Raw genomic sequence first — 26,229 nt, 5'->3', positions numbered from 1 at the left:
CAGAAATCTTTCTAGAAATCTTAATTTTAAAAAAATCTAGTCGAGGAGTGTGAAAGCCAACATACATCCTCAGAGAATACAGAAAGAGCCTCTTAGGAAGTTAACTGACCCTGCAGCACAGATGTCATGAGCAACTCAAGCACACTACTCCTACCTTGCTTCACTGAGCCACTATTCAATGCTGATTTTAGTAAACCTGTGCTGGAGTAGATTAGAAACATTCACATTATCAACTGCTGTGTCCAATGTATTAAGGTAATACCAAACTGTTCAGAGAAATGTACTTTAAATTATTGCAGTTAGCCTCACTACAGTGGTTTTTCATCAAACCTTTTTAAGGACAAGAGCAAACTAACATTTCTGAAAGAAATCTAGACCATCTCACACAGTACTGTCACAAATGTTTTAGCTTACAACCAAAGAGAAACCAGGATGTACTCTGAATGCATCCTTGCTACATTTATTTTCTCAGTGTTCTTTTCTAGCTTGCACGCATGAGATGTCTGGCACTGGTTTCACAACACTGCTCAGATGTTCCATGAATCACCACTGCTGTGTGGGCCATGGCTGAAAAACACTGCACCAGAAAACTGTCTACACTCTGAATTAAAGCTTGCCAGAGGCAATGAAAACATGTATACTGATTTAAATATGATCTGGGATCACACCCACAGTGGACCTACAGCTGGACCCAATATCTTATATCATAGACCTGGAAGTTGTGTCATCCTTTTTTTGTATGTTGCACTACTAAATTGCAGAATGTGTGGTGTTTGGGCAAACCTCCAAGCTGTACTCTTTGGAGTATGAAGGCTTTCAATCCATCAGCTCTGCAGGACCAGACTAGCACCTTACATTGGAACCAAGCCTATTCAATATAAGAAGAAATCAATTGTCTTTCTAGAGTAAAATTTCTCCCTTCACAGGAGGCTGAAGCAGCCTAACATACTCAAATATGAACCTTAAATCCACTCATAATAATCAGCATTATCTAAATGTCTCTGATGTATTTCAGATCCACTTCATTCTGAATTACCATTAATACTGCAGCAGGCAACATTATTAAGATTGGTGAAAATCAAGTATTTTAATGTAATGCATTATAAACCAAGCCTGCAATGAATCTCAGGTACCTCTTGAGCTTTTCTGCAACCAATCTGTCTGGAGTCAGGTTTCTGTATCCTAGGACCAGTGACAGACTGTCACTAAATGTGGAATCCACAACCACCTCAGGAGGTTGATTTAATGTGAATGCAGCTGAAAAGTCAGGTTATCTTTCGATTCTTTTATTAAATAAAACTCATCCTTATTGAATAAAGCTACTTTTATTAACATCTAAAACATTGGTTGGTGTCACAAAGCCTGACAGTCCCAGGGAAAAAATAATAGAAAAGACACAAGTAAAAAATGAGAACATTGCAGGGAAATCCTAGAAGCCAAATCACATTAAGCGAGTACTGCAGCTGACAAATAAAACATGGGGCTAGCTGTAGAATTTTTTTTGTTTTGTTTGTTTTTGTTTTGTTTTTACAGAATTTATTCTTTTTCTAAAAGAAACCAGAACTGGGCTTCTCCCAGAAGTATGCTGGCAAGAAACAGAATGCAATGTGCAACTCAGTTTCTCCTTCCCTCGCATAACGCCTGAAAAGGCAGCGCGTTCGGTGTAGCTGAGGCAAACAAGAACTTTGCCTTTATGGAAACAGCTTGAACACCAAGCTAGGAAGATTTCTTCTATCTCTTGGATTTTCAGGTTAACCTGTTTTGATTTCTGCATATAGACAGCGCCTAGGAGAAATGCTCTTACTGACCATACTGGCACTTTATGATCACCTAAGTAGCAGCCATCTGAAATCAGCATGCAGTGTGTTTTCTATACATCCCAATTGCACAGCAAGAGCAGCAGGTGCCTGGGAGCAGTCTGCCCACAAGTACTGTCAGTGCAGTTACTTTGAGAAAAGCCACATGTCCCTCATCATCACCATCAAAATCTGTCAACACGAATTGAAATTCGATTCTGAACTCCCATCTAGGCACCATAAGGGAGGGTTGGAGGAGAGAAATATATCTTAAATCAAATATAATAACCTTCAATTTTAATCTCACGTACAATACCATTTTCTATCCCTGTGTTATCTGTGTTCCAGAGTAACGATACAAAGTAAGCAGTGCTGAAAGACAAGTTGTTGCACTCCTCAGCTTCTCATTTTCCCTTTCTATTTACACTGGGTTCACAGCACACTTCACTGTTAGTTCAGTCTGCACACAAATATCATCAAAATGGCCCGCAGCATTCTGAAGATGGAACACACCCAACGAGCTCAGCTGCCTTGCATTTTGTGCAGCACTGCTCCCACTGAAGCCAGTGGATGTACAAGGGAAGCTAAAAGGAGACTATGGCTTCCTGTACAGCTACAGTTCACAAGGATGCAATGCACTGAAGTCATAATGAATTCTTTCAGCATATTCAACATGTTCTGCCATTAAGTATCATCACAAAAATCAGTGAAATAGCAGAGAGAAAGCTTGGCCATAGCAAGAGAAAAACATTCTATAACATGAGAATCCATGGGTTCAAGAGGTTTCACAGAGTACTAAAATACACCAAACTAAACCTTTAGGGGTTGGGTTTCTAGGAGATTCCCCCCCCCCTCCCCTCTCCCCCCCCCCAGACTTCCCATAACAGGTGATGGGCATCACTGTGAACAGAGCATCCACAGCCTGTACAGAGCACTCTTCAGGGCATGCAAGGTAATTTTGCCCAACACATTTGCCAAGCCATGCTTTTATAAAAACCAAGGGAAAAAAAAAAATTAGAACAGCAGCTATGTGACCTGAGATCTCATTGAAAAGAGGCTTGCAGGAAAATTTCAGCCCAGGATGACAAAGAACATGGAAAGCTCATCAGAACGCAGGCTGTAAGTCACTACAATATTCTTGGTTTTGCTGCTCTCAACTTAGAGCTGAAATTTGAAATGAATATTTTAATTTGACAACATATACTCATAATGTAAAAGGTTCCTTAGTCTTAAGTCTCACGGTATACATCCTATGTGTATATATATATATATATATATATATATATATATATATATATATATATAGGATGTATAAATATTAGGAGATTTAAGTATATAATAAACTTGTACCAAGCATGGAATTTGGTGTTTACAGTACTACAATTTTTGTTCTAGCTGAACAAAGCTAATGAGAGATCTTTCCCTTTAGCAAGGGACCAAATGCCTACGTTATGGAACCCATTTATATTAGTGTGAGTTTCCACATCAGCTGGGCCTGGCTACATTTTAAATGAAGGTTTCTGGGGAATCTGTTTCACAGGTGACACCAAATAGCAACTAGCCCAGCTGACTGAGGGCAAGCATTAGCCCCCTCCAACTGGTTCAAAAACCTTCTAGTCAATGACAAAGCTGCAAAATGGACCTGTGTCCCTAATTACAATTATATAGCCTTACAGCCTCTCTTGGGGATAGAGAGATATGTATGCATGCATGTTTATATTTTAAGGCTGTAAACTTATTAAAAAGCAAGGATTATATCATCAGTGACAAGTTGTCTGATAAGAACATGAAGCTCTTTATTGAAAACATTTCACTTCCCAGGCTGGAGCTATTTTCTTTGTATACAAGATAAAAGCAAAGCAAAACTGCAATAGAATTTTCAAGTCTTCAACATCATTACCTGAAACTGTGCAGTGAGAAGGTGTGTTGCCATGGTTCTGAGTAATCAGCAACAGACCTGTGCACAATAGACAGCTGATTGCTGTTGTAGGTTAGAAGATCCTGTATCTCTTTAAGAAAACTTTGTTATCGTGTCATAAATTAGAGTTTTTCCATTAGTAACAGAAAGGCATCAAAGAAACATGCCCTGTAGCAGTAAAAAGTATGTCCTGTTGTTGGTTTTTAATCTTTTTCAAGGGGGCAGAGGGAGAACCAACCTCACACACTGTCTGTTTCATGCTGTAAATCTCCAGAGCACTCTGGTCTTTTCACAGTGTGCTAAGGCATAGAAGTGCAGATAGAGTCTGTTACCCAGCACAGACATAGACAATTACATTAAAGATAGAAGATATCTGTATTACTGAAGAGCAGGAAATCCCTGCAGTCATACAGCAGCATGTAGATATCTGAAGTGCAAAATAAATAACACAGAAGATGCCAGCAATTCTAATGGGATCTTCTGTATCCAGTTTCAAGAAATATCGGATTTAATGAGACTTCATAATATCCAGGAAAAAAAACCTTACCCACCAGTTTCTACAGCATTTTCTTTCTACCTAAGAGACCTCCTATCCAAGCTCAATTTTCTGCCTGTTTATCTTTCAAAGGAGACGTAAGTAACGTCTAAGAACAAATTCGTATCTGAGTGTTATTGTTGCTGAGATGGCAGTAAAGAAAGCACTGAACTCTGTGGGACTGCAATGCCTCTCATACTCTGACATTTCAGTAAGCTGCCATCGCAGTCAAACACTGTTATTGCAGTGTTAAAGCTGCAAACTGAAACACATTCACACACACACAAAAAAAAAAGATGAAAAACTTCACGTTCTTACTGCATTGTTAGCCTATCTGAAGCACTGATATTGCTTATAATGAAGTACATGATTTACAGTCTAGCTGGGCAATCAAAAGCTTCTTGTGTGCAAAGTGGAAGCAGTCTCAGAGTTCCAACTCCTGCTGCTAATGCATTTCCAATCACAACTTTTAAACTGTGCTCATGTAGGCACTGCAGTTAAGTTACATTGGAGAAGACTTATTTTGTTCCCTTCCTTCTCAACCTGTTCTAAAGGAAGAAAGGGATGTGTTTTGTTTGTTTTATAGGGAACCACCAGAGAAATAGACAGCTGTGTATTTTCCCTTCTGTCAGTTCAGTTTTGGGTACAAAATAATGAGTAAAAATAACTCACTTCATCAAAAAGGAAAGTGTTGACATCTTAAAGTATGAAAAGGTGTTGCAAAAGCAAGCAACACTTAATTTGATCAGTGAGCTCTCTCAGAGCAGAACTCCTTACCAGTATGTTTGCAAACTCACAGATTAAATGCATATGCTATTATTCCTTGCTGAAGACTGAGCACATGGTGGGAGCTTTCGATTTTGTTTCCCTGCCAGATTATAGCTGTTAACGTACAATGCCTTCTCAGTACATTTGTCCCAACTTACATCACACAGGAATGCTCATCTGAAGTAACTACTGCAAAAAAATGCGTTCACCTTTTGGCCGAGGCCATCACTGAGAAGTTCAAAAGAGGCCCACACAAATGAGTACATTGTATACATGCTGGTTTTCTCTACTGTAAACACACTTGAGGGCAACAAGATAACACCTAGTCCTCCGAAGTCGTGCTGTCAGGACATTCAAACTCTATTCAGTGTGCAGAACACCAGGCGCCTGCTTCAGGCTCACATCACAGCTTTTAAACATTTCAGCACGCACATATTTCTCCGGTTCAGCAAAACACTGCCAAGCCTGAGATACGGGATTTTTAATCTGAAAAATTACACAGCTGATAACAGCAGAGCAGCAAACTCCAGCAGCCCATACCCCAAAGATTTCAGATTTCAACAGAATCCTTCACTATCCAAAACTGAATTACCAGCTCATGTGATCACCAGCATCTACAGGAGCAAAAATGTACCCTACAGGTAAAAAATGTCCCAATAAAGGGGTACAGGAAGGAAAAATCTTGCCACTTAGGAATCTGTTTTTTTGTTTTTTTGTTTTTAATAACACTTGACTTGTCCCAAATCCTCCAATCATTAATTGTCAGTAACAACATTCAAGGCATCACAGAGAGATGGGACAGAATCTGCGTATAGAAAATAAGCAAGATGCAATAAGACAGACAGAGGTGGAGACTTACCTTTTGAAAAAAGTGCTGCCAGGCTCAAGAGGAGAGGCGACAACAGATGCCCCATATTGCTAATCTCAGCAGTGCACATCCTAGGGTCTGTGGGAAGTTAGGGCTCAGTTTCACACACTTCCCAGCCAAAATAAAAATCAGTCCGCTGGAGAGGCTGCATTTTCAGAAAAGGTCATGTTGAGCACAAAAAACATTTCCTTCGGAGAGAGGACTGACTTCTTCACCTCGAACCCTCCCCTAGCCTCCCTCCTAGCTTCAAGACAGATGACGCCGTGAAAACCCGCTCCTTTCAATGCAGAAATAGGAACGGCTCGGCTCGCAGCCCGGAGCGGTGCCGCTGCACCAAAGTTTACCTCTGGCTGCTGCTGATCAGCCCAGGGATCATCCGAACACGGAGGCAGGTTTGCTATCGTTGTTCTCTCGGCTTTTTTGGCGTTTGCTTTTTTTTTTTTTTCCCTCCCCTCTCCTAAAGTTCTCAGTTCCCTAATAGACTTGTCTGACTTTCTGCACGAGAGGGAGGGGGCGAACGCGAATCCCCTCCGAAGGCCATGGCCGCGGACCGCTCAGTGCGCTCGGGGCCGGCGGGCGCAGCGGCCGGCGGGGAGCTGCCGCCCCAGCGGATGCAGCGCGGCTGGAGCCCGGCCCGTGCCGCCCGCCCCGGCCCTCCCGCCCGCCCGCCTCCGCCGGCCCCGGCCCATCCTACGCGAGCCGCGCTTGCTATTGACAGAGGCAGAGATTTAAGTCGGGGAGCGCCGCGAAAATAGCCAGAGAAAAAAAAAAAAAAAAGACGACAAGGCAAACAAATAGATAAATAAGCCCACCGCCCAAGCCCCGCCTCGCACCGGGCAGCCCGGCAGCCCCAATCCGCGGGCAGCGGGGCGCGGAGCGGGGCGGAACGGGGCGGAGCGGGGCCGCCCGGTCCGGCCCCGGCCCCCGGGGAGCGGAGAGCCGAGAGCCGCCGCCCCCGCCGCCCCCTGCCCAGCTGCCGGGGCTCCACCCGCCCGGAGCCGAGCCGCAGGAGGCAGCCCCGAGCCGGGCGCCCGGAACCGCCGCGATGCTGCCGGCACCCAAACGACCCCGCGGCTGGGGCTGCCGGAGCCGGCCGAGCACGTTGCTTTGGCACGGTGTGCTGCAGCACGTGGTTGGGCTTAGAGCTCTCTCTCGCGTTTTGAGCTCTCCCTCGTCTACCGAATCTGTCGTGAGCCGAGCAAAACGCGCAGACAGAACGGGAAAATAACGTGAAGACTCTTTAGTAAAGTGCGCAATAGCTATTGCAAGAACAGCAGAAATAATGCATACAGTTACCTAAATAGTGTTCACAAAATTACAAGAAGTAACTGCTCTGAGGTTTCCCTTTGCAGCAGATACGAGTGCTAGAACAGTTCTGCTAAGCCAAACCTTTAGTTGAGCTTAATGAGATTTGCATTATGCTTGGCAGACAGAAAAGCAGCAAAACCCAATTTACTGCAGCCAACTCTAAACAAGATAAATAAAAATGTAGCTACAAGAACTTATAACCACTTTGTCCCTTCATAGAATACATGCTAGGGAATACAAATATTTTTCTGCAGTAACACCTGCTCTGCTGAAAGCTTTAAGGCTGGTCATTCAGAATAAACTTTGAGACTACATACTTTGCCAGCACTCAGAAAACACCGTCAACCACACAATGAGAATATGCTGTATTCAAGTGACAGTGCAGATCTGTTCTGTAAGTTAGTGTCAGTTTCAGAAGTAGCACCAATCCCAGAGAGGTGCCCAGAGCTAAATGAAACAAATCTCTGGAAATGGCATTGAGGAAGCAGACAGACCATCTCTGAACATGAACTCTCTGAAAAAAGACAGAAAATGCAATTGACACAACCTACAGCCAAAATCCTTACAGTGTCATCCAACATGAAGAGAACTGATCTATAGTAATTCTCCTATCCAAGATAAAGCAATCAGCTTTTGGGGTGGAAGTCAATGCCCAGCTTGATTCAGTATGCAGGTGGAGTGTACCAGCATTACCTACCAGTTCATCTGCATTCCAAGGAATAAAGCTTCACATATTCTACAAAAACGAAACAAAACAACCTCACACAAAGGAAGAGTTTTCTCTCCAGCTGTGTGCCATGGCAATGAGTTTGTTACCAGCTTTTCTTTGAGGAAGAAAATCTTCTGCTGGACTAAAAAAAAAAAAAAAAAGATGGTTATTTCCTTACAGTTTCTGGCTCTATGGCCATCACATGGTATTTGCTGTTCATACAAAACTGGGGGTGGTTTGTCCTACTGCCTTCCAGTCACAGAAGTAACAAAGAGGACAAAGATAGAACTGCAGAAGCAGTTAGAGAAATGCAGAGAGAGAGGAAGTTTTAGTACCATACTGCATATTGCATATTGCAAGATCACGTTATTCTTCTTGTTGTTCTGCAACACCATCAGTGAGCCAGCAGAGCTGGAAGCACTGTTTAAGTTTCCAGCAAAAACATTGGAATCCAGGGAACCAACTCCAGGATGTTACTTAGTGCACAGATTTATTTCTAAATTCAGTTTCATAAATTCAACCTATTTTTTTTATCTCCTTAATGTTTGTAAAAGTCACTTTAAAAGGTCAGCAACTAATGATTCAATTCTATGCCTCACTGGCCTTTTCACCTCAAAGCGCTCTTCAGAAGCTTAACTTTTAGTAGGAGGTAATGCACACAGTGTCCTGTCAACACCCTCCTCCTCCTCCTCCTCCCTCTCCCTATCCCCATCAACCAGCTCCATGCCCCAACCCTTCCAAGGCTGCCTTCGTTATGAGCATTCTGTTGCCTCCAGATGCTACAGACACAAGAACACAACTCCTGTGCAGTCACCCTGCACTCCCTGTGTAGTAGATGTCCTCCCTTTGCTTCAGTGGATGTTTTACCAAAGGGCAGCTAAAGGTGAGGCCACTTGCCAAGTTTCACTTTGTGTTGTGTCCCAATTCTGATGTCTCACTGTAAGCACAGGTGACAACACTTGAACAATACAAACTCCAACCTGGGCATCTGATGCTCTGTGATCAGTGATGGAAAAGTTTCCTAGACACTTCTCATGGAAAAAGATACCAATTCCCACTGTTCAGTAATGAGAAAACCTCTTGTTTTATTAGCAATATGCAAGGCAAGCATGCCTAAAATTTTCTGGGCAATTAACACAACTAATTGTGAAGGAAAAACAGGCTTTAGGAAAACAAGACAATGAAGGGTGACAATGAAGAGTCTTACAGAACTGCATCTCCACAACCTATGGCTGACCAGAAAAATCTGTCTCTGACAAAGTAATGGGAAAATCCATTGTTACTCTGAGACTACTGTTTCATTGTCAATGCAATATATCAGTGGGTAGATATGGTCTGCTTTATGTAATTAAAATTACTAATTCATCTAATCAGTTCACTGATTCATCTCCTTTTTCTGTTTGTTTGTTTTTTTCCCCCTGCAAGACAGAACTGCAGGGGTTGGAAGAGACCTCAAGAGACCACTGAGTCCAACCCCCTACTAAAGCAGATTCCCTACAAGAGATCACACAGGTTGGCATCCGGATATGTTTTGGATATCTCCAAATAAGGAGACTCTGCAGTCCCCCATGGGCAGCCTGCTCCAACAATGTTCCCTCACTAACAGGATGGAAATACAAGTCTAGCAGAGGTCCTATTAACACAGCAAAGAGCAGACTTAAGAACAGAACATAGCCAGGTAGGCTGGGAAAAAGTATTTCTCAGCCCACTCTTTTTTTGCTCCTACGTATTTGCACATCAGTGGAGAATTTTGCTCAGTATTTAAGTATTTTAGAAGCAGAAAAATATAAATACATATTTATATAATATATATATATATGAATATGTAGGAACAGAACACATCCATGATCTAAGAACAAACAAGTCATTTCAAAAGCCAATTGTATTCTAATAATTCTCTTTCTGTCCACAGAGCTGAAATACTGGGGCATGTTAAGTGGAGCAGGAGCCTTCTAAACAGAACAGGTACACATTTTTCTCCAAAAACTTTCCATTAAAATGAGAGAAAAATCCTCTGCATTGAAGCCCCTGTATACTTGACAATTGATTTTTAGAAACAGATTTTTATTCCTCCCTCTTACTCCCTCAATTGCTTGAAGAGTGCACAGAGGACCTTGAAATGGATTATTTGGGCTTGTTATTGCACAACATTCAAAATAAAGAGCAATTAGAATTATAGACTCAGAAGATGAAAAAGAATCAGCATGATCAGTTTGACCTCCTGGCAATTTTATATAACTTGATGTGTTGTCTTCAAAACATTTAATAGTCATGATGCAGTAGCTGTAACTGTAACTGCTGCTCATGAAACAAAACACAAGTTTCTCCACTTATGGAAGTTGCTATTTTGTGCATCTATCAGTCATTTCTTCATCACATCCATCTGTTTTCTCTTCCCTCTGCTGAGGTTATGCAGAGCATTTCAGGGACTTCCTTTTGTCACATGTGCACACTGCATCTCGGCCAGCTGAGTCACAGGCAGCAGCTGAAGGCTCTTTGTGCTGCTTCCACATGAACAACATGAAAATCAGATTGTGATAATGGAAGACACCACAAAGACCAAACTGAATCACACTTTTCAATTTGATATTAATGTCTGGATCTTACTCCCTTCTGACATTAACCAGCACTTAGACTTTTGTTTCAGTGAAAGCAAGATGAGACATTAAATCTTTAATGCATTTAAAACTAATTTTCATCTGTTCACTCATACAACACAAGAAAATAAAAATGAAATCACTTTGTTTGCTTACAGTGCTTTTGTTATATGAGAGAGTCAGATTCAGTTCAAAATCTTTGCCAGGCTCAAAAATATATTTGACAGCTTGTAGTTCTACTGTCAATGGCAATACCCATTGGAGTGCCTATCTCTTTAATGATCAAACGCTAACCTTCTTGGTGAATAGCATTCCTATCAGGCTACTTTATGTTGCTGGGCTTGCTGTCAGTTCACAGTAGCTGAAAAAGTAGATGATGTCAGTCAGTTTGCACTCTCCTTTACTTGTTTCCAATGAAAACTCAGAAATAGCTTGGTTCCAAATGAATTCTACAAGCGACAAAGAACCTTATCACGACAGTCTGGCTGTTATTAGGCCAATCAGCAGCAGTCTGATAGACAAAAAGTGTATCAAGAGCCTTTCTTTTAATTAATGAACTAATATAGCAACCTGCTTCATCTGACAACAGGATTTTAAAAGCAGCTTTGGCTGCAAGTTACAATACTCGCAGTACCATTAAATGCACAGATTTACATGCACAAAATCTTGTAAGACACAGAGGCCAACTCAAATAAAATCTCAGTAAATAGGCTAACCAGTAAGTGCACACATCAGACAGAAAATCACTACAGGAAGAAACACATAAGGAGGAAATTAATAGGCACAATGAAAACTCCATCTGCCTGGCTGTATCCAACTCAGGTCTCCATAGCAGTGAGATGCTATGCACTAGTATGAGCGCTTTGGAAGTTACAAGAGATGAAACAACCTAAAAGACAAATATGTGCCAGTGCTAACATGGACAGCGTCCAGTCTGTAACCTCATAATATTCTCATTGGTGTAACTTTCAAATAGAACAGTGCTCCATAGCAGCAGAACATGAGACAGTAGCACTGAGGATGTTACCATGACTGCTCTGAGACATAACCACAGACAAGTCGACATGATGTTTCACAAGCTGCTGAGAGGATGAAGCCCATTTGACACGACTGTGGGGTGATTTTAAAATTTTCCTGCAGGCACTGAGAGTTTACTTGGTTGTTTTTTTTTTTTTTTGCATGCCTTTGTTGATATCAAATGAAAATGAACATAGGAATGGGACAGATGAAGGCTCTGTATAGCCTGCTGTTCTGTCTCCCACTGATTCAAAAAGCTAACACTTTTTGCATGCACAGCTGAGAACAAGGCCAAAATAAATAATTCCCTTAATGCTCCCTCAGCATCCAACACCTGAACCACAGGTGGGCTTTATGTATTTGGAAAACTCTGACAACTTTTCCTTTCATAGGTCTCCCCTTGAACCCTCAGTAACTTTTGGCATCGACATTCTGGCCCTCAAGTAAACCATGCCCCTAGCCGAGCTACTCCTCACATGCAAGATCATTACCCACAGCCCACTCTACAAACTTCTCACCCACCTTCTGCTGGAAAAGAGCAATCAATCAATCCCCAGTCACTTTTTCCACAACATTTTTCATTTTACAGTCGTCTGCCACATCTCTTCTGTTATTAAAGTTGTAATACCAACCTCTGCTATATGCTAGTGTTGTTTTGACAAGGAACAGGACCTACCCTATCATCCACTAACAGCCTACAGTGTTTTCAACACGAACCAGAAATAGAATATCTGCTGTTTTAAGATGTCTTTATCTTTATATAGGCTGAATGAGACATCTAATCAGAACATCCCAGCATGTGGCACATTAAAAAATAGTTATTTCCCATCATCCCTGCTGAATTCCATCCCAGCAATTTTTCACATTTAATTAATAAGCTATTACTGATAGTGATTTTGATGACCTACAGGTTTTTTTTTAATTGAAGGTCTAAGTAATGAAGAGGCAAATATTGAAAAAAGTAATTTTTATTAAAGGATTCAAGTATGTAACTTTGTGCTTACTCAACTGACGGTTTAACATAACAGTCAGGAAAAACACTAATTATAGTTTTGTTGCACAATGTTGTGACTAGGGCCAGATAACTGGGGAATAAAATAAATGAGTCTAAGCTCCCATTTGGCACTTCTCTCCTAGGACTCAGGAGCAGAAGCACAACATTTTCTAGTGCCACATGCTGGGAGATGGATTTAAAAGGTGTGCAGTTTCCCAAGACTCAGGGAAATATGGTATAAACACTTAGGGGCTGACTGCACATTAGAATTAAATTATAACAAAATAAAATACAACCCAAGAATTTGGCAGGGACAAGAAATCCAGACATGAAGAAAAGCAGCTCTGAATTGTTTGTGATCTTTTGTAAACATGTCTTCGTAAACACATATGGTGTCTACTTATGCGTATACATCAGACCTTAAAACGGTTGCTGTTTGGCAGTGCAAATATTACTAAACTCCACAGCACAACGAGCTCGTTGCTAAGACCCAACTCAACCACGCTTTGCAGTAGATGCTCACTAACGATGGAGCGCTGGTGACCTCTAGTGCTACACATGTTGTGATGCGTGAACAAACAATGGCTCATTAGTACGAGTCAGAGGTGCAACTCATTTACTTATCTAAAAATCTAATGATAATTGGCATAACAGAAGTGTGAAGGCGTAGAAACAGTAAAACAAATCCATTAGGGTAAAAAGCACAACTTCTAGTTTGTAGATGGATAATCAATGTAGTGCCCAGAAGTGTGCTGACACCACATTGCTTAATATGGTTTCCAAAAAAATTAAGTTTCTTAAATCAGCTAAGCAAACACTGTTTTGATAGATACAGATAATACCTGCTTCCCTTCTTGGATCTGCATAAGATCATTAAAAATTTTTGTTCCTCGAACTACTAGCAATTAAATAATGCAATTAATTTGAAATATTTTTGTCTGTGTACTGAATTCTAGCTCTCCTAGACTACTTTACATTCAGGGCTGAACCACAAAGCCTCAGTCTCCAAAAATCTTTAATGAAGGATGAGCAGTGGTTATGTAAGCTGGGTACCACTACCTGCCTATAGCTAGTGTCTGACATTTACCTGTTTATTATAGCTTTTATAATTATACCCATATTATAATGATTCCACAGATTATTTATTGGCTCTCTTTAAGCTATTTATGAATGGGAGATTAAAATAAGTGTAGCAAAGCAAAAGATACAGAGAGCCAAGTTTAAACCTTCTGTGTAAGTGTACCTTCTAAAACGTATGATCTAATTTGCTAAAATTTTCCACTACCATAAGACGGAAGAACATACACACATCAAGAGGAAAAGAGGAAAAGTCCCTAAAACACAGAAACTTGCATGATTTAACATGTTCCATAAAAATCGCTTGAAAGTTAATCAGTTCCTCTTACACTTAGTGGTTTCTTGTTGTTCATAAGGGCATGCAGTACAGACATACATACCTCCTCCTGCTCTAGCCTTACCTACATTGGAGATAAGAGCTGTAAACAGAGATGGGAAGCTTTGTAGGTAGTCTTGAAGTTAGTCTTGAAGTTATGACTTTTGCATTTCTATTTAAAATATTTTTATGGTTTATCCTTAGCAAAGGTCCAGAGTGTTAACCATCACTGAAGGCCTCCTCCTCTCCAAAAAATCACTTCAATCAATTGAAATAACTGCAAATCACTTGCCCCATTTCAGTTATTGAGATGTATTCAGTTTTGCTAATTTTTCCAGGCCTCACAACCCTTATTTTTGTGCAGCAAACTCTGGAATAAGCAGGGGGTAGAAATATTCATGATGTGTAAAACACATGCACTTTCCAAGCATATTTACAAACATATTTACTTCCTCCTTAAGGAAAGGGAACACTGCACACAGTTCAACTCATTCTTAAGTTTTTGCCTTCCCCCCCCCTTCCAGATCCCTCACTCCTACCACAGATGGGAGAACATATGGTAGGAAGCCGTTAGAGTACACTGGAAACAGCTTCCACATTATAGTAGATTTCATATTGAAACCACAGAGTCAGTAAATAGGAGGAAGCAAATGAAGATATCTGGAGTATTCTAACCTTCACACTATAAACATCAGTTTTCCTTGCAATTGAAGCTGCTGGAGAAGGAAATGGAATGAGGGAAATTGCACTAGCCCTATGAACGTTCAACCCCCAAGAGCAAAAGAAAAGCACCTTTGAAAGTAAGTTCTATTAACAAGAATTAAAATCACATAGAAAATTGAGAAGCTGAGGCATTAAGATTTACAGTTGAAAAGGTAAAAGAGAGAATGAGATGGTTTAGGAGATAATAAAATCCAGCTTCTTGTTAACATCTTGATCCTAAATAAGGTTTATAAGGACTACCTTATGATGTTCTAAATTCCATCTGAAGGGAGTTGCTGACATTCAGTCTGGAGACACTGCTGTTCTAATTAGCAGTCCCCAATGCCCAGAAGTGGCACAAGTTTGCTGGTTGTTACATTCCTTTTGTGAATAAAAGCTGCATACCAACTCCAACAGCCTACAAAAAGCCCATATGGAGGAAGAGAAATGTTGGTTTTCTCTTTCAGTTTCTACCAGAACAATGAAGTGTAAATATTTAAGTCCACTGAACTGAATTGATACTGCACTCTAGTGTATCATAGGAAGAACAGTACTACCATGGAGACTGGCTGACAGGGAGCAAGCAAATGAAGTAGTTAAACTAATTTTCCTGCGGAAGCAGATAATATAAATCAATGTATTGTCAACTTAGATGGGGAAAAAGAAAAAAAGATGAGTTAGCCTGACCTTCTGCCCCTCCAAAATAACGAGATTTCATTATACCCCGAGATAAAATAAGGGATATCTATCCAAAAGAAAACCTTCCATGTACATCAACAAAAATCTCCAAGTTACCGAACATCAGGCAGCAGATATCTTACTGCAAACAGCCCGTTGTTCTGTAGTAGTGGGAAGGCCTAGGTCAACCAACTGAAAGCACGTTTGGAAGAAAACATATGATAATGCAAATGACTGATAAAGCAATGACTTTCTTCACTATGCTGAACAATGCTAATTCTGCTGTATATTTGCAGCTGCAAATTCCCTTTCTCCACATAGCTTCTATTTTCATTATTTGAGTGGCCACTCAGTGTTATCCATGCAGTTACACGCAGCTTTGAGAACTACAGCATTTTCTGTAGTGTTAGCTATAAAAAATGGCACATACTTATTTTCTCATATCACTGAAAGAAATGAGTACCTTAATCACCAAAGCTTGAGCAAGTTTTTATGTTTTTATTTTTCAATATAAAGATGTAGCTTTCCAAAATATCAGCCTATCCATACCCTACCCTGATTCAACCTGCATTAAACCAGTCAGATGCCCAGAATCAAGTTCAATACAGTAATTAAACATAGACTAAAACTCCTGTGGCATTATTCCAAATACCATTTTAGGTTCTCCATATAAGTGGAGTGCTACACTGAACACTCATCTTTTAAGTTGCCTTTGTTCCATCAAGGTCAACCATTACTGATGGTAGCTTCTTGAAGATAAATTCATTTACATTTTCTGATACATCCAGAATTGCATGTCTTGTGCATAACACTCTTGGCTTTGCTGCCTCAAAAGTAATTCCTCTCCAGATAATACTGCCCTGCCGAGATTCCTAAGGCTTTACTTGTAACCTATGGCTCTCTCAGGGTTTGAAATTATCAATTTTTAATAGAATCTAGATTTCTTTGTCAGGAAGTTTGATTCAATCTACCAGGTAAGGAAATTAACTCCATGCAAGTACCCATATTGCAGTAATGTGAATGCAAAAATAAACTCCTCTGGAAATACAGCAGTCTGAGTTCTTAACTATCTGCTCACAGCATACTGAGAGCAAACACAGCTCAGAGAGCACCTTAGTGCCTAAGGCCATTAACAGCATACTTTTCCTGAGGTTAATAAACAGAAGCAAACATCTTCTATAGCATGAATGTTCCCAGAAATACCCCAGCCATGATCATTACTTGATCTGTATACATTACTGATGCTTTGCATTCAATTTATAGCATTATCCATCTCAATATGGCTTACAAATAAAAAGATGTAAGAAATAAAAGTTCTGTTAAGAAAATGGAAATTTTAAACACCATGGGAAATGAAATAACCAAGCTGGGTTACGAAACACCTTACCAGAGTTAGGAGCAAAACCTGATTTTTCTTACTTCTATATAGCCTTGAAGTGCTCTTTAAAAATAAGTAAGTATTGTAGCATATTTTCATTTTTCTAATTAGCTTTATATATGCACCTAAGCTGTGCAGAAGACAAATTCAATTCCAGAAAGGATTTTACATTCGATTCACTCCATAAAAATCTTTTCTTTTGTTATCAACTTTGTAATACCAAAATGCTCTATTGAGAAAATGAACCCATTACAAACTTAAGGACAAACACATCTATTTTCTGCAGATCCAACTACTCATAATATTCTTTCAAAAAAAAAAAAAAAAAAAAAAGACTTAAACTAAATTGACCAAGTCTCTTGAAAGTCTTTAATACTAGCAGAAATGAATACGGTTCCATTTATGTTTCTCTCACCAGTGTGAATGGTAGTATGATAGTGATGAGCAAGAGTAGAGTCAAAGAGAAGAACACAGGGAAAAAGGTGCCTGAATGAAAAATATATCCTGGCAGATTCTAACTCTCAATACCTAAAAGATAGATATTAGAGTCATTGCTCATCTAGCTTTTAAAAACCATCAGTCCTGCAGTCACCAGTAGACAGAAGTCAAGTAGGGATTTAGGACTGCTGATAAACAGATGATACTATATCCACAACAGTGCAAAAACACCAAGGAAAAAAAGGCAAAGAAATCCCCCAGTTATTTCAGAAATTTCTAACACTCACCCAGCACCACCTCTGAAAAACTGACCCTCCCAAAGTCCTGATGTTACTCAGTGCACTAATTAGTTACAGCTGCTCAGAGTTCATCAGCTGTAGTTAATCAGGTGCAGATGAGCCTAGTTAAACTGTGAATGTAAAATGGGTACAGCTGCATCAAACAACAAACAGCAGTTTGCCAGGTGATGGCTTGCATTCAGATTGTTTCAGAAACACGATAAGTAAACCTAAAATCCCAAGGCAAGGGTTTTCTCTGCTTATTTTGAGATTATACCTAAGTTCCCCCTTATCCAAACTGTGCTTACTAAGCTACACTAGACCACAATAAAATAGGAGATTACCTTCAGGAAATGAGAGTATAATATTTCTGTGAAACTCTCCAAGATGAGGAGACTTTCTCAGGTTAATTTTTCATTCAGTGCTCACCAGTAATCAGGTATACAGTATGTGAACTCCCCATTCTGTCACACACCCCAATCACTACAGTTTAGCTCCTTTTTATTTCTCCTTCTTCCAGGCTCATGCATTTTCCATTCTTGAATGTACTATGGCTTAGTTCCAAAAAGAAAGGTAGACTGGAATTGGAGATAGCAGTGCCAATCCCTTAAACCTAGGAGAAATAAAGCTTTTATGGAATCTCGTCCATAGGACTTGTCTGGAAACCCAGGAAACTTGCTTTTCCTTTCCTTAGTCTTAGACTTCAGCCATAAGATTAACTGTGGACTTCAAATTTGTGAGACACTCAGTCTCTATCACACAGCTGAGCTTCTTGCTTATTGGTATCAGTTTAGCTTTCTTTCCTAAGAGATGTATAAGCTTTGGATATGCTCTTAGCATTTGTTTAATCCTTCAGTAGTTATTCTGTAGCACAGCAGGCTTCTAAAGTCTCATTTAAGGTCAAGAATTTGACCTCTCTGCTTCTGCAATGAACATCAGCTCATACAGGTGGTTACATGTAGGTAAAAAAAAAAAACCCTTTCTTTGTATAATTGATCATGAGCAGGAGTGAGAGCATTCTGGTACTGATTTCCTAAATTGCAATTTTAAAAATATAAAGTCTTGCCTAATTTCAAGTAGTTTTAAATGCAGAAGCTTACACTAACATTAGTCAGACTAGTGTCATCATCATACACTGAGCAATGCGTGTTTGGATGATTTAATCAAGCAATATCATTCCAGACACAGAATGATATAAATTGCATCAATTATATCTGAAATGATGTTCTACAGGAATGAACACTTTTTCCCTGCTTTCTGTCTTGCTGAGAATCTTGTAGCTGTGTAGTCCAAGGAAAATAAAATTTTGCTTATTGGGCTATTTATATAATAGAACATCTATTCTGTCACTGCCTTCTTTTCCCCCTTCACTTTTTTAGAGTTAAAGAATCCTTTCCCAATATCTCTTTCACACACAAAAATAGAGCCCTTTTCCTGGAACGTTATTGTCAATTTTTAATAGCCACATTTAATCTTTGTTTAATAAGCAGTAATCCAGAAAAAAAAAAAATCACAAGTACTTGTCAGAAAACACAGCAAGATCTTGATGTGTCATTAGGGATTTATGTTGCTGGAACACATTGTCAATAATAAAGTAAAACAACAATTGTCATTACATTAGGGAGCTTGCAAGGTAAGCTAAATCCTTTAGCAATTTATATTTATGCATTTAAGAGCAGCTGATTTCACTTCCATTTACTAATCCTATTCTCTCTTCACAAGGTTAATACAACATCTTCACTACAGAATGTGGCAGAGCAAGTTCAGTAAAAAAAAAAAAAAGCCAAAAACTGTGGTAATAAGAAGATCTGGGCTACACTACTTTTCAAGCAAGATACATGGGAAGAACTACTGCAGACTACACAACTAGCAGAAATTCAGCATGCAACAGCCAAGAGAATTCTTAAGAATAAACAGGACCTGTGTGGTTGTTCTGAGTTGCACATAGCTATCTGCTACCAGGAGGAATATAATTCATCAAGATAAAAACAAACATCCATTTTAAACTTGCTTGGCAACAAGGATGTTCTTATTTGCATAATGATGGTTATTTGAATACGATGAGAATTTGCCTGAGCGAGTCTCAAGCTTGAACACATTCAGATGTGATACAGTCTGTACAATTTTCTCAAGGATTGCAATTTAATACTATTTATCTAATGAAAGAAAAATAAATATTGGCTGTAACATCCCATTATGCTTGAGAGCTGGTTTTAAATTACACTTAAATAAAGTAACTGACTGTGGGATGTTTGCATTTCCTCAGGGAACGGTAACTTCTCAAAATGGTGAATAATATCATCCGTTTCCAAGTAGCCTCTATCTCAATAACAGGACTGCTAGATAATTCTATAAGTGGGGCCTATTGCATTTTCAACACTGAATATCTGCAATAACAATGAACCAAATGGCATTTCACATAAAACAGTATCAAAGAGCCCTAAAGACAACTTGACAAAAAGGCAAAGTATTTAGAGACTGAACCATCGGCAATGTTTGTACTAGAAATCACACAAATAACAGAGGGACACTGCATTGGCTGTTGGAAGCATGCAGTAAGGGTAGACGCAGATGTGACCTTTACTACACCCTACATTCCTGTTAAGCCAGGTGAGGGCATTTTTTGGACTAGGACCATTTGTCCAGATGACTCAAAGAGATAGATGAGGTCTTTTCAGGTTTATGTATATTCCTACATAGTGGTGAAAAAAGTTCTGTCCATATAAAGCCAAACAACTACAACTACAAAAGCTACAAATACCTTAACTCTTATCTGAAATTGATCCAGATATTGCGACAGCATCTGTTAGAAAGGACAAACTCAAGTCTTACTTCTGAACACACCTAAAATCTTGGTGAGGTGTGGTATGTCAGACTAAAACCATCAAGAGTAAAATGAAGAAAAAAAATCAGGCTAGAGAGAAATAAAACAATTTCAGGATTTTCAAAAGCACATAGCAATGAGAAGCGTGGGCACCAATAAGCTGGTATGCAATGCATAGTCACTTTGCAATAGAGGCACCTACAGGTAAGTTCACCAAATAAAGCCAACATCAAGTCCTTGGTAATTTAAGATGTCAAAGTGTTTTTATCAGAGATGCAATTTTCTGATTGTGGTCATACTTTTGTCCTGCCAAACTTTAAGCAGCAGAAGAGTGAGTTCTGTGCTACAGATGCTGTGGATAATTAACTAGCAAATCCATCCATGTGAGAGAGATTATTTTATTTGTGCCTTCAAAGGAATAGGAATAAAATATGTCTAAGCTTAGTTCAAAGCTGATCCTGCTATTATTAATATCTGCAGGCTTCTTTGCTGCTAAGGTTAACCTAAATTGACTTAATTGTTCTAATTATGTCTTGAACAAGACTGTAAAGAAAGCTTTGTTCTTGTAAAACAAAGTCTCCTTGAGAAACAATTGAATTACCTGAAACTATAATCTCTAGAAGCTAATAATACACCTCTAAAAGAGAGGATTCAAACTGGTATTTTTATTGTAATTCTAATAGTGTCACTTATGAAGTTAGTAAGACAAATTCATTAAGTGGATTTTTTTTTTTTTAATTCTCTTTGATGCGTTGATATTTTTCATTATGTGCTTCATGGATTTTTATCCTAGTCCACCACATCACAGGCCTCCGATTCAAATCCCAGAAGCATTCATGGAAAGCCTCCACGCATTTCAAAATGGCTGTCATCCTGCTACATGTAAATGTCTCCATAGTAAGTCATCTCAAAAATGCTGGCTATCGTTTTAAACTTATTGTCAGTAGTTCTGGCTTCTTCCCTTAAAGCTAAGAATCTCTCTTATTTTTGTGTTAACTTAATTCAGTAAGATCTACAAGCAGGCCATTAATAAATACAATTATAAACCCTGTTCACATTTCAGAGAATTAATTTGCAAAACGTAACACCTAATCTGAAGAATAGTTTGACATTATAGGAATTTACTTAATCAACTCCAGCACATTTGAAAATGAAAACATTTCTTAATACCTTGTGCTTAATGTTTTTTAATCTTTTTGCATAAGATGAGCCCATTGGCTTTCTCCACTACAGTGTGCAGAGTTCATGGCTCTGTTGGCAATTAAATTTTAAGACGACATTTTGATCTGTTTCTACAGTTCAGTAGTGCTGTTATTAGGGCCATTATCCTTGCAGTTACCTCTGGAAGAGTTGAAGGAAACAGAATTTCACTCATGCTTGATAAATTATCTCATTAAGAGAAGAAAGGAGGAAACAAAGAAGAATCTTTCCTCTCACAGCAGTGCACCAAACAAGCTGCCTTGCTCAGAAGAGAAGCCTGAACATAAGCATTGGGAACATTTGAAACCACAGTTCTAGTTAACATGATAAAATAGAAGTGACTGTAACAGTAAAGTAAAGTAGGTTAGCACTGTTTGAAATATAATTTAAGAGGACAGCCTTACCTGTCTGGAAATTAGCTTGTGAGTTGAACTGTTTATTTTAGTCACACATGAACGAGCTGTTTGCTCTTACACAAACATCAGTTCCAGTTTGCACTGCGACCTATCTGAAAGCTGAAGCTTTAATGTTTTGCACTATGGTTTTGGTGGACCGCATGCAACATTGTCCATCCCTTGCTAACTACTAACATCCCATTTTGCACACCCTAAGCTTACAGTGAAAATATTTCAGACTTTTTTTGGATATAAAAGCTTCCAAACTCAGTGGAGTCTACTAGCCTCCAAGAATGAAAGTATTCAGATGGCCATGATTATCTCAGCACTTAAATATACTTTGCAAACTCCTGAATGTCTCTTATTTTTTAAATATCCTTAAGTAAGATGAGCTAAGTCACTTTTACTGCCCTTCACTTTGAAAATATCAACTCCAAATTAAATTTTAGAAAGCATTACAAGCACCTGAACACTAGACAGCTGCCTTGGGAGCAATAAGTGGTACAGAGAACTTCAAAGGAAACAGGAAATCATTGTTAAATGAAGCATTTATACCAGCACTATTAAGTGGTCAAAATACAGGCAGTGACATTACTTGAGCTTCAGATAGCTGTATTCAGGAGTTCATTGCTGTTCCAGAGCTTTTTGCTGCTGAATTTGAAAAGAGCTTGGCTTTGTCTCAGCTAGGAACAGGTCGGCTCTGTTATATGTCTGACCATTCACTCACCTCAATGGAGCTATAACTGAGCATCTGGCCATCTGTCTGCTCAAGGATGCAATCTGCAGCTGCTCAGGTAGCCAGCTACATATTGATTTGAACAGTCATTTCTTCTGGCCATTCAGCATTTTTTATTTTCAGATATGCTCAAACATTCCTTCAAGCTGAAGTCTATGCATAGTTTTGCCTTGTTTTTATGCAGACTTAGGAATGACAGCACTCATTTTTTGCTTAGGACCATACCTGAGATACGATCTTTAATTTTCAATTTGAATTTTCCAGTCCAGGCGTCCTGTTAATTTTTCTCCCCCCTCAAGGTATCAAGAAGTTATCACAGGAACAAGTAGAGGGAATAAGGGATTAAACTGTGTGACAGTTACTGGAGAGTGAAGGTATCAGGTAGAGGTAGTTAGATTTTTTTAATGAGTATGTAGTTGATCTAAGTCATGGTTTATACCTAGCAAACATAGATTGTATAATAAAAGAAAAATTTCAACAGTTATTTGCCAGTATCACTGTTGACATGGCTTCTAACTTTTTACAGCAACGTAATCATGAACTATCCAGAATTACCATTCCATCTAAGCTAGAGGGAATAGGGGTAGATAAATGAATCTGAATTGCATTTGTCTTTGCAGCCACTGAGGCTAAAAAAAAAAAAAAAAAAAAAATCACAAATCCTACTGCATACAGGAAGGTGACTTGGTCGTCTGTATTTTTGTATGGATTGTATACATGCTGTCTTACAAGCTTAGTGGTCATATTTATATTAGTTAGATATTTATATTAGTTTCTAGTATTTGCCAGTGATGTAGTAAATACAGGCATTAAAATGACCTCAAGCACGCTGACATTTTTCTTCTGACACAAAAGTTAAAACACTTAAAGTCAGGCTAAAGTTCAATTTTAGTGACATAAATACCTCCAGCATTCTTGCTATTTACCCTATACCTTTCCTTATCTGCCTTTTACAATCAGGTCTCTCTAGCCTTCCAAGCAATCAGCTCCCCTGACATTTGAATCAAACAGTCAAGTGTTTCAACAGATGCTTCCCCTGCCATGAGATTTTTTTAAAGAGCAAGTTCTTTTCAATTAATTTGGCATGCCTCACAGATTTTCAGTTGCAATTCACTTTCATTTTCCTCATAGGCCTGTAACAAAATGACCGAGATAGATCTTGCTGATTTTGTACGAGCCTCATCATTTCTTCTAAGTTAGGTTTTTGTATTACCCTAAACATAGTAATGCCTAATACAGAACAATGACAACAATGCTTACCTCAGAAAATGAAATCAAATTCTTCAGGTCACTGTCTTTAATAATAGTTTATGCTTGCCCAACTTCAGAAATTTCACAGCTGGGGGAAAAGAGCAACAAATGAGCCTCCTATCTTTTCATCTCCTTTCTAAAGAAATGCCTGTTCTTCACCAAGAGCAAAAGTTACAACAGATCAAGAGACTTTTGTATGAGAGTACCACACTTTTGTGAGTTTTCATACTCACAATAAATAACTACTAAAAACAAAGATTAAGTCAATAACAATTTAACTGGAAACAGCTGGAATTCTGGAATAGTATATAGTGTATGTATCATGTTTTTCCTGTAGTGGTAGACAAGTTTGTGAGTGCAGTAGAAAATTGAGTAGTTTTTGAAATGCTTTTATATTCTGGTTTCTATGTATGAAATCCATCTGTCAATTAAAAGAAAGTATTATCATTCTTTCTGAAGAACATGATATTTATGACTTCATGAGAAAATGCAAATATCACTGAAAATAATTACATTTTTAGTGTGAAATACAAGGACAATTGTATTTTGGTAATGGTTATCTGCCATTTTGTGTTATGGTATCTGCAAAGTTGTGCATGAAGTTTAGGAAAAAGATGGATTTCTCATGCATGGGCTGACTATTACAAATGTATTAAATAGATATTTGCCTGAAACAGTACCAATGCAGGAAAGTATTATGTGTGCTCAGATTAAAAGAATGAGTAATCCCACAGGATAGGATTACCTCTTAGTTCAACCTAAGCACAATCCTAATGGCTTTGTGTAACTTCACAGTTGATGAAGTATGTTCTCTATGGCCTTTATTCTTGTTCTGGCTTTGGAAATCTCTGAAAGGCAGTATTTCTGAGGACAGGAGAATGACTGGGTACCATGGGAACACTACTCCCTTCAATCATTAAGACAGAATTTTCTAGAACAGAATTTGGATATCAAAAGTAGCTGGAGAGCTATTCCCGTTACATACACATTTTTCACCAGCAGTAGGAAGAGAGACCACTGAACTTATGAGATTTTTGTTCCTTGGCTTAAGATTTGCAAAACAAGCACAATCTAAATAATCACTAATAAGGCTAGAAAACTAGAAGAAAATTATATACAGTTTTATCAGGAAAGAAAAAATCTGATGTTAATTGCTCTGGTTCACATTCCAGTAGTGAGAAATAATAGTTCCTAACTTACACTAGTAGGCAGAACAGGTACAAAACATAGGAGCTGTTATTTTGACCAGAGCCTTACACAAAGAAAAAGCAATAGGTATTCTTCTGTGCCTTAATTAAACAGCAAAAGCTCTATAATTACACTACAGAGGATGTGCAGTTAATTTGATTCCAATAAAAAGCCTTTGAGTTTCCTGGAATGACTTCAGTTTGAGTAGGTATAGCTTAGAAAAAGCTTATTTTTGTGACCAAAAGCAAGACTCACTATGGAGCCTCTCAGGAAGTGTCCTTAGTGAGAGGACTGTATTGTTATATCTTAAATCAGGGCTGAGTGTAGGGGGAAAGAGTGTTTTGCAAGCAGAGCACAATTTCATAATTCTCATGATAGCCATGAAGTTACTGAGTCACAGCTGTATGATACTGTAGATACACAAATGTTTTAACTGCATGTGGCAGCCTGAATGGCAATTCATACAGTGCTTCAGCTGCGTGTAGTAGCTTGAAAGGCAATTAGTACAGCATTCACAATATCAAATACACGGACTGGTTGGCTTGGGGTGCAGAGCATATTGGAACGACAGGTTATAATCTTCTATGTACCACCGCCTGATTCAAAGAAACAGAAGGTGACACTTTTAAACTGGCTACTATTTGGGTATTTATGTAAGTTCATCCAGCTACTAGCAATTATTTGTAATACTTATGAACTCCTAGCATTAGTATGAAGATTCTTCAGCTTGCATCCAGAAGAAATGAGTTAGCTCAGACTTGAGCATCCAGTAAGCTCTTCAGACAGCTCTGCACAGAATAGTTTATTTGAATTATAGAGGAAATTACACAAAATCTAGAGTTTTCTGCATTTAAAACCACAGAAGTCAAGCCGCATTTCAGACACTGCCATTCTGACTAGATCTGAACACATTCTTCTCTGAATTCTACAAATCAGCTAAAGCCAAAATCAGTAAGGGAGAAAGTGCTGCTTTGCTAGCACATCAATCAAGTTTTTGTCAGGCTTTTTCAGAATAATTTTCCTCTTTAACCATTTCTACACATTTTGTCTCACTTGTATTATTTTAAAGGAGAACATAGCATAAGGAAGAATGGAAAATATCTCCATTCCATTCAACAAAAGCAAGTTGTAATTCACATTTGTGATTAGGTCTGTTCTACCCGGTTGCTTGATCTTCTATTTGCCAGTGTTATTTTCACCTCTTTAACACACAGATAAAAAGTATCATCCCAAATACCTTCAATGCTTTCACCTGAAG

General features: G+C 38.9%; 1 protein-coding gene across 1 annotated transcript in view; it reads right to left on the bottom strand.

Annotated features, from left to right (window-relative positions):
* TMEM132D (transmembrane protein 132D) overlaps positions 1–5,955 on the bottom strand; it is a gene marked incomplete at both ends in the record, with an annotated part of 192,715 nt that extends 186,760 nt beyond the window's left edge. The window contains one exon of the mRNA XM_079543845.1: positions 5,877–5,955. Within this exon, the coding sequence (XP_079399971.1) occupies positions 5,877–5,955 (79 nt within the window). The remainder of the gene's footprint in view (positions 1–5,876) is intronic.
* Positions 5,956–26,229: the final 20,274 nt, after the last annotated feature.

This window comes from Tetrao urogallus (genome assembly GCF_951394365.1).
Source record: "Tetrao urogallus genome assembly, chromosome: 17".
Classification (NCBI taxonomy): Eukaryota; Metazoa; Chordata; class Aves; order Galliformes; family Phasianidae; genus Tetrao; species Tetrao urogallus.
This window is presented reverse-complemented; position numbering and strand designations above follow the sequence as displayed.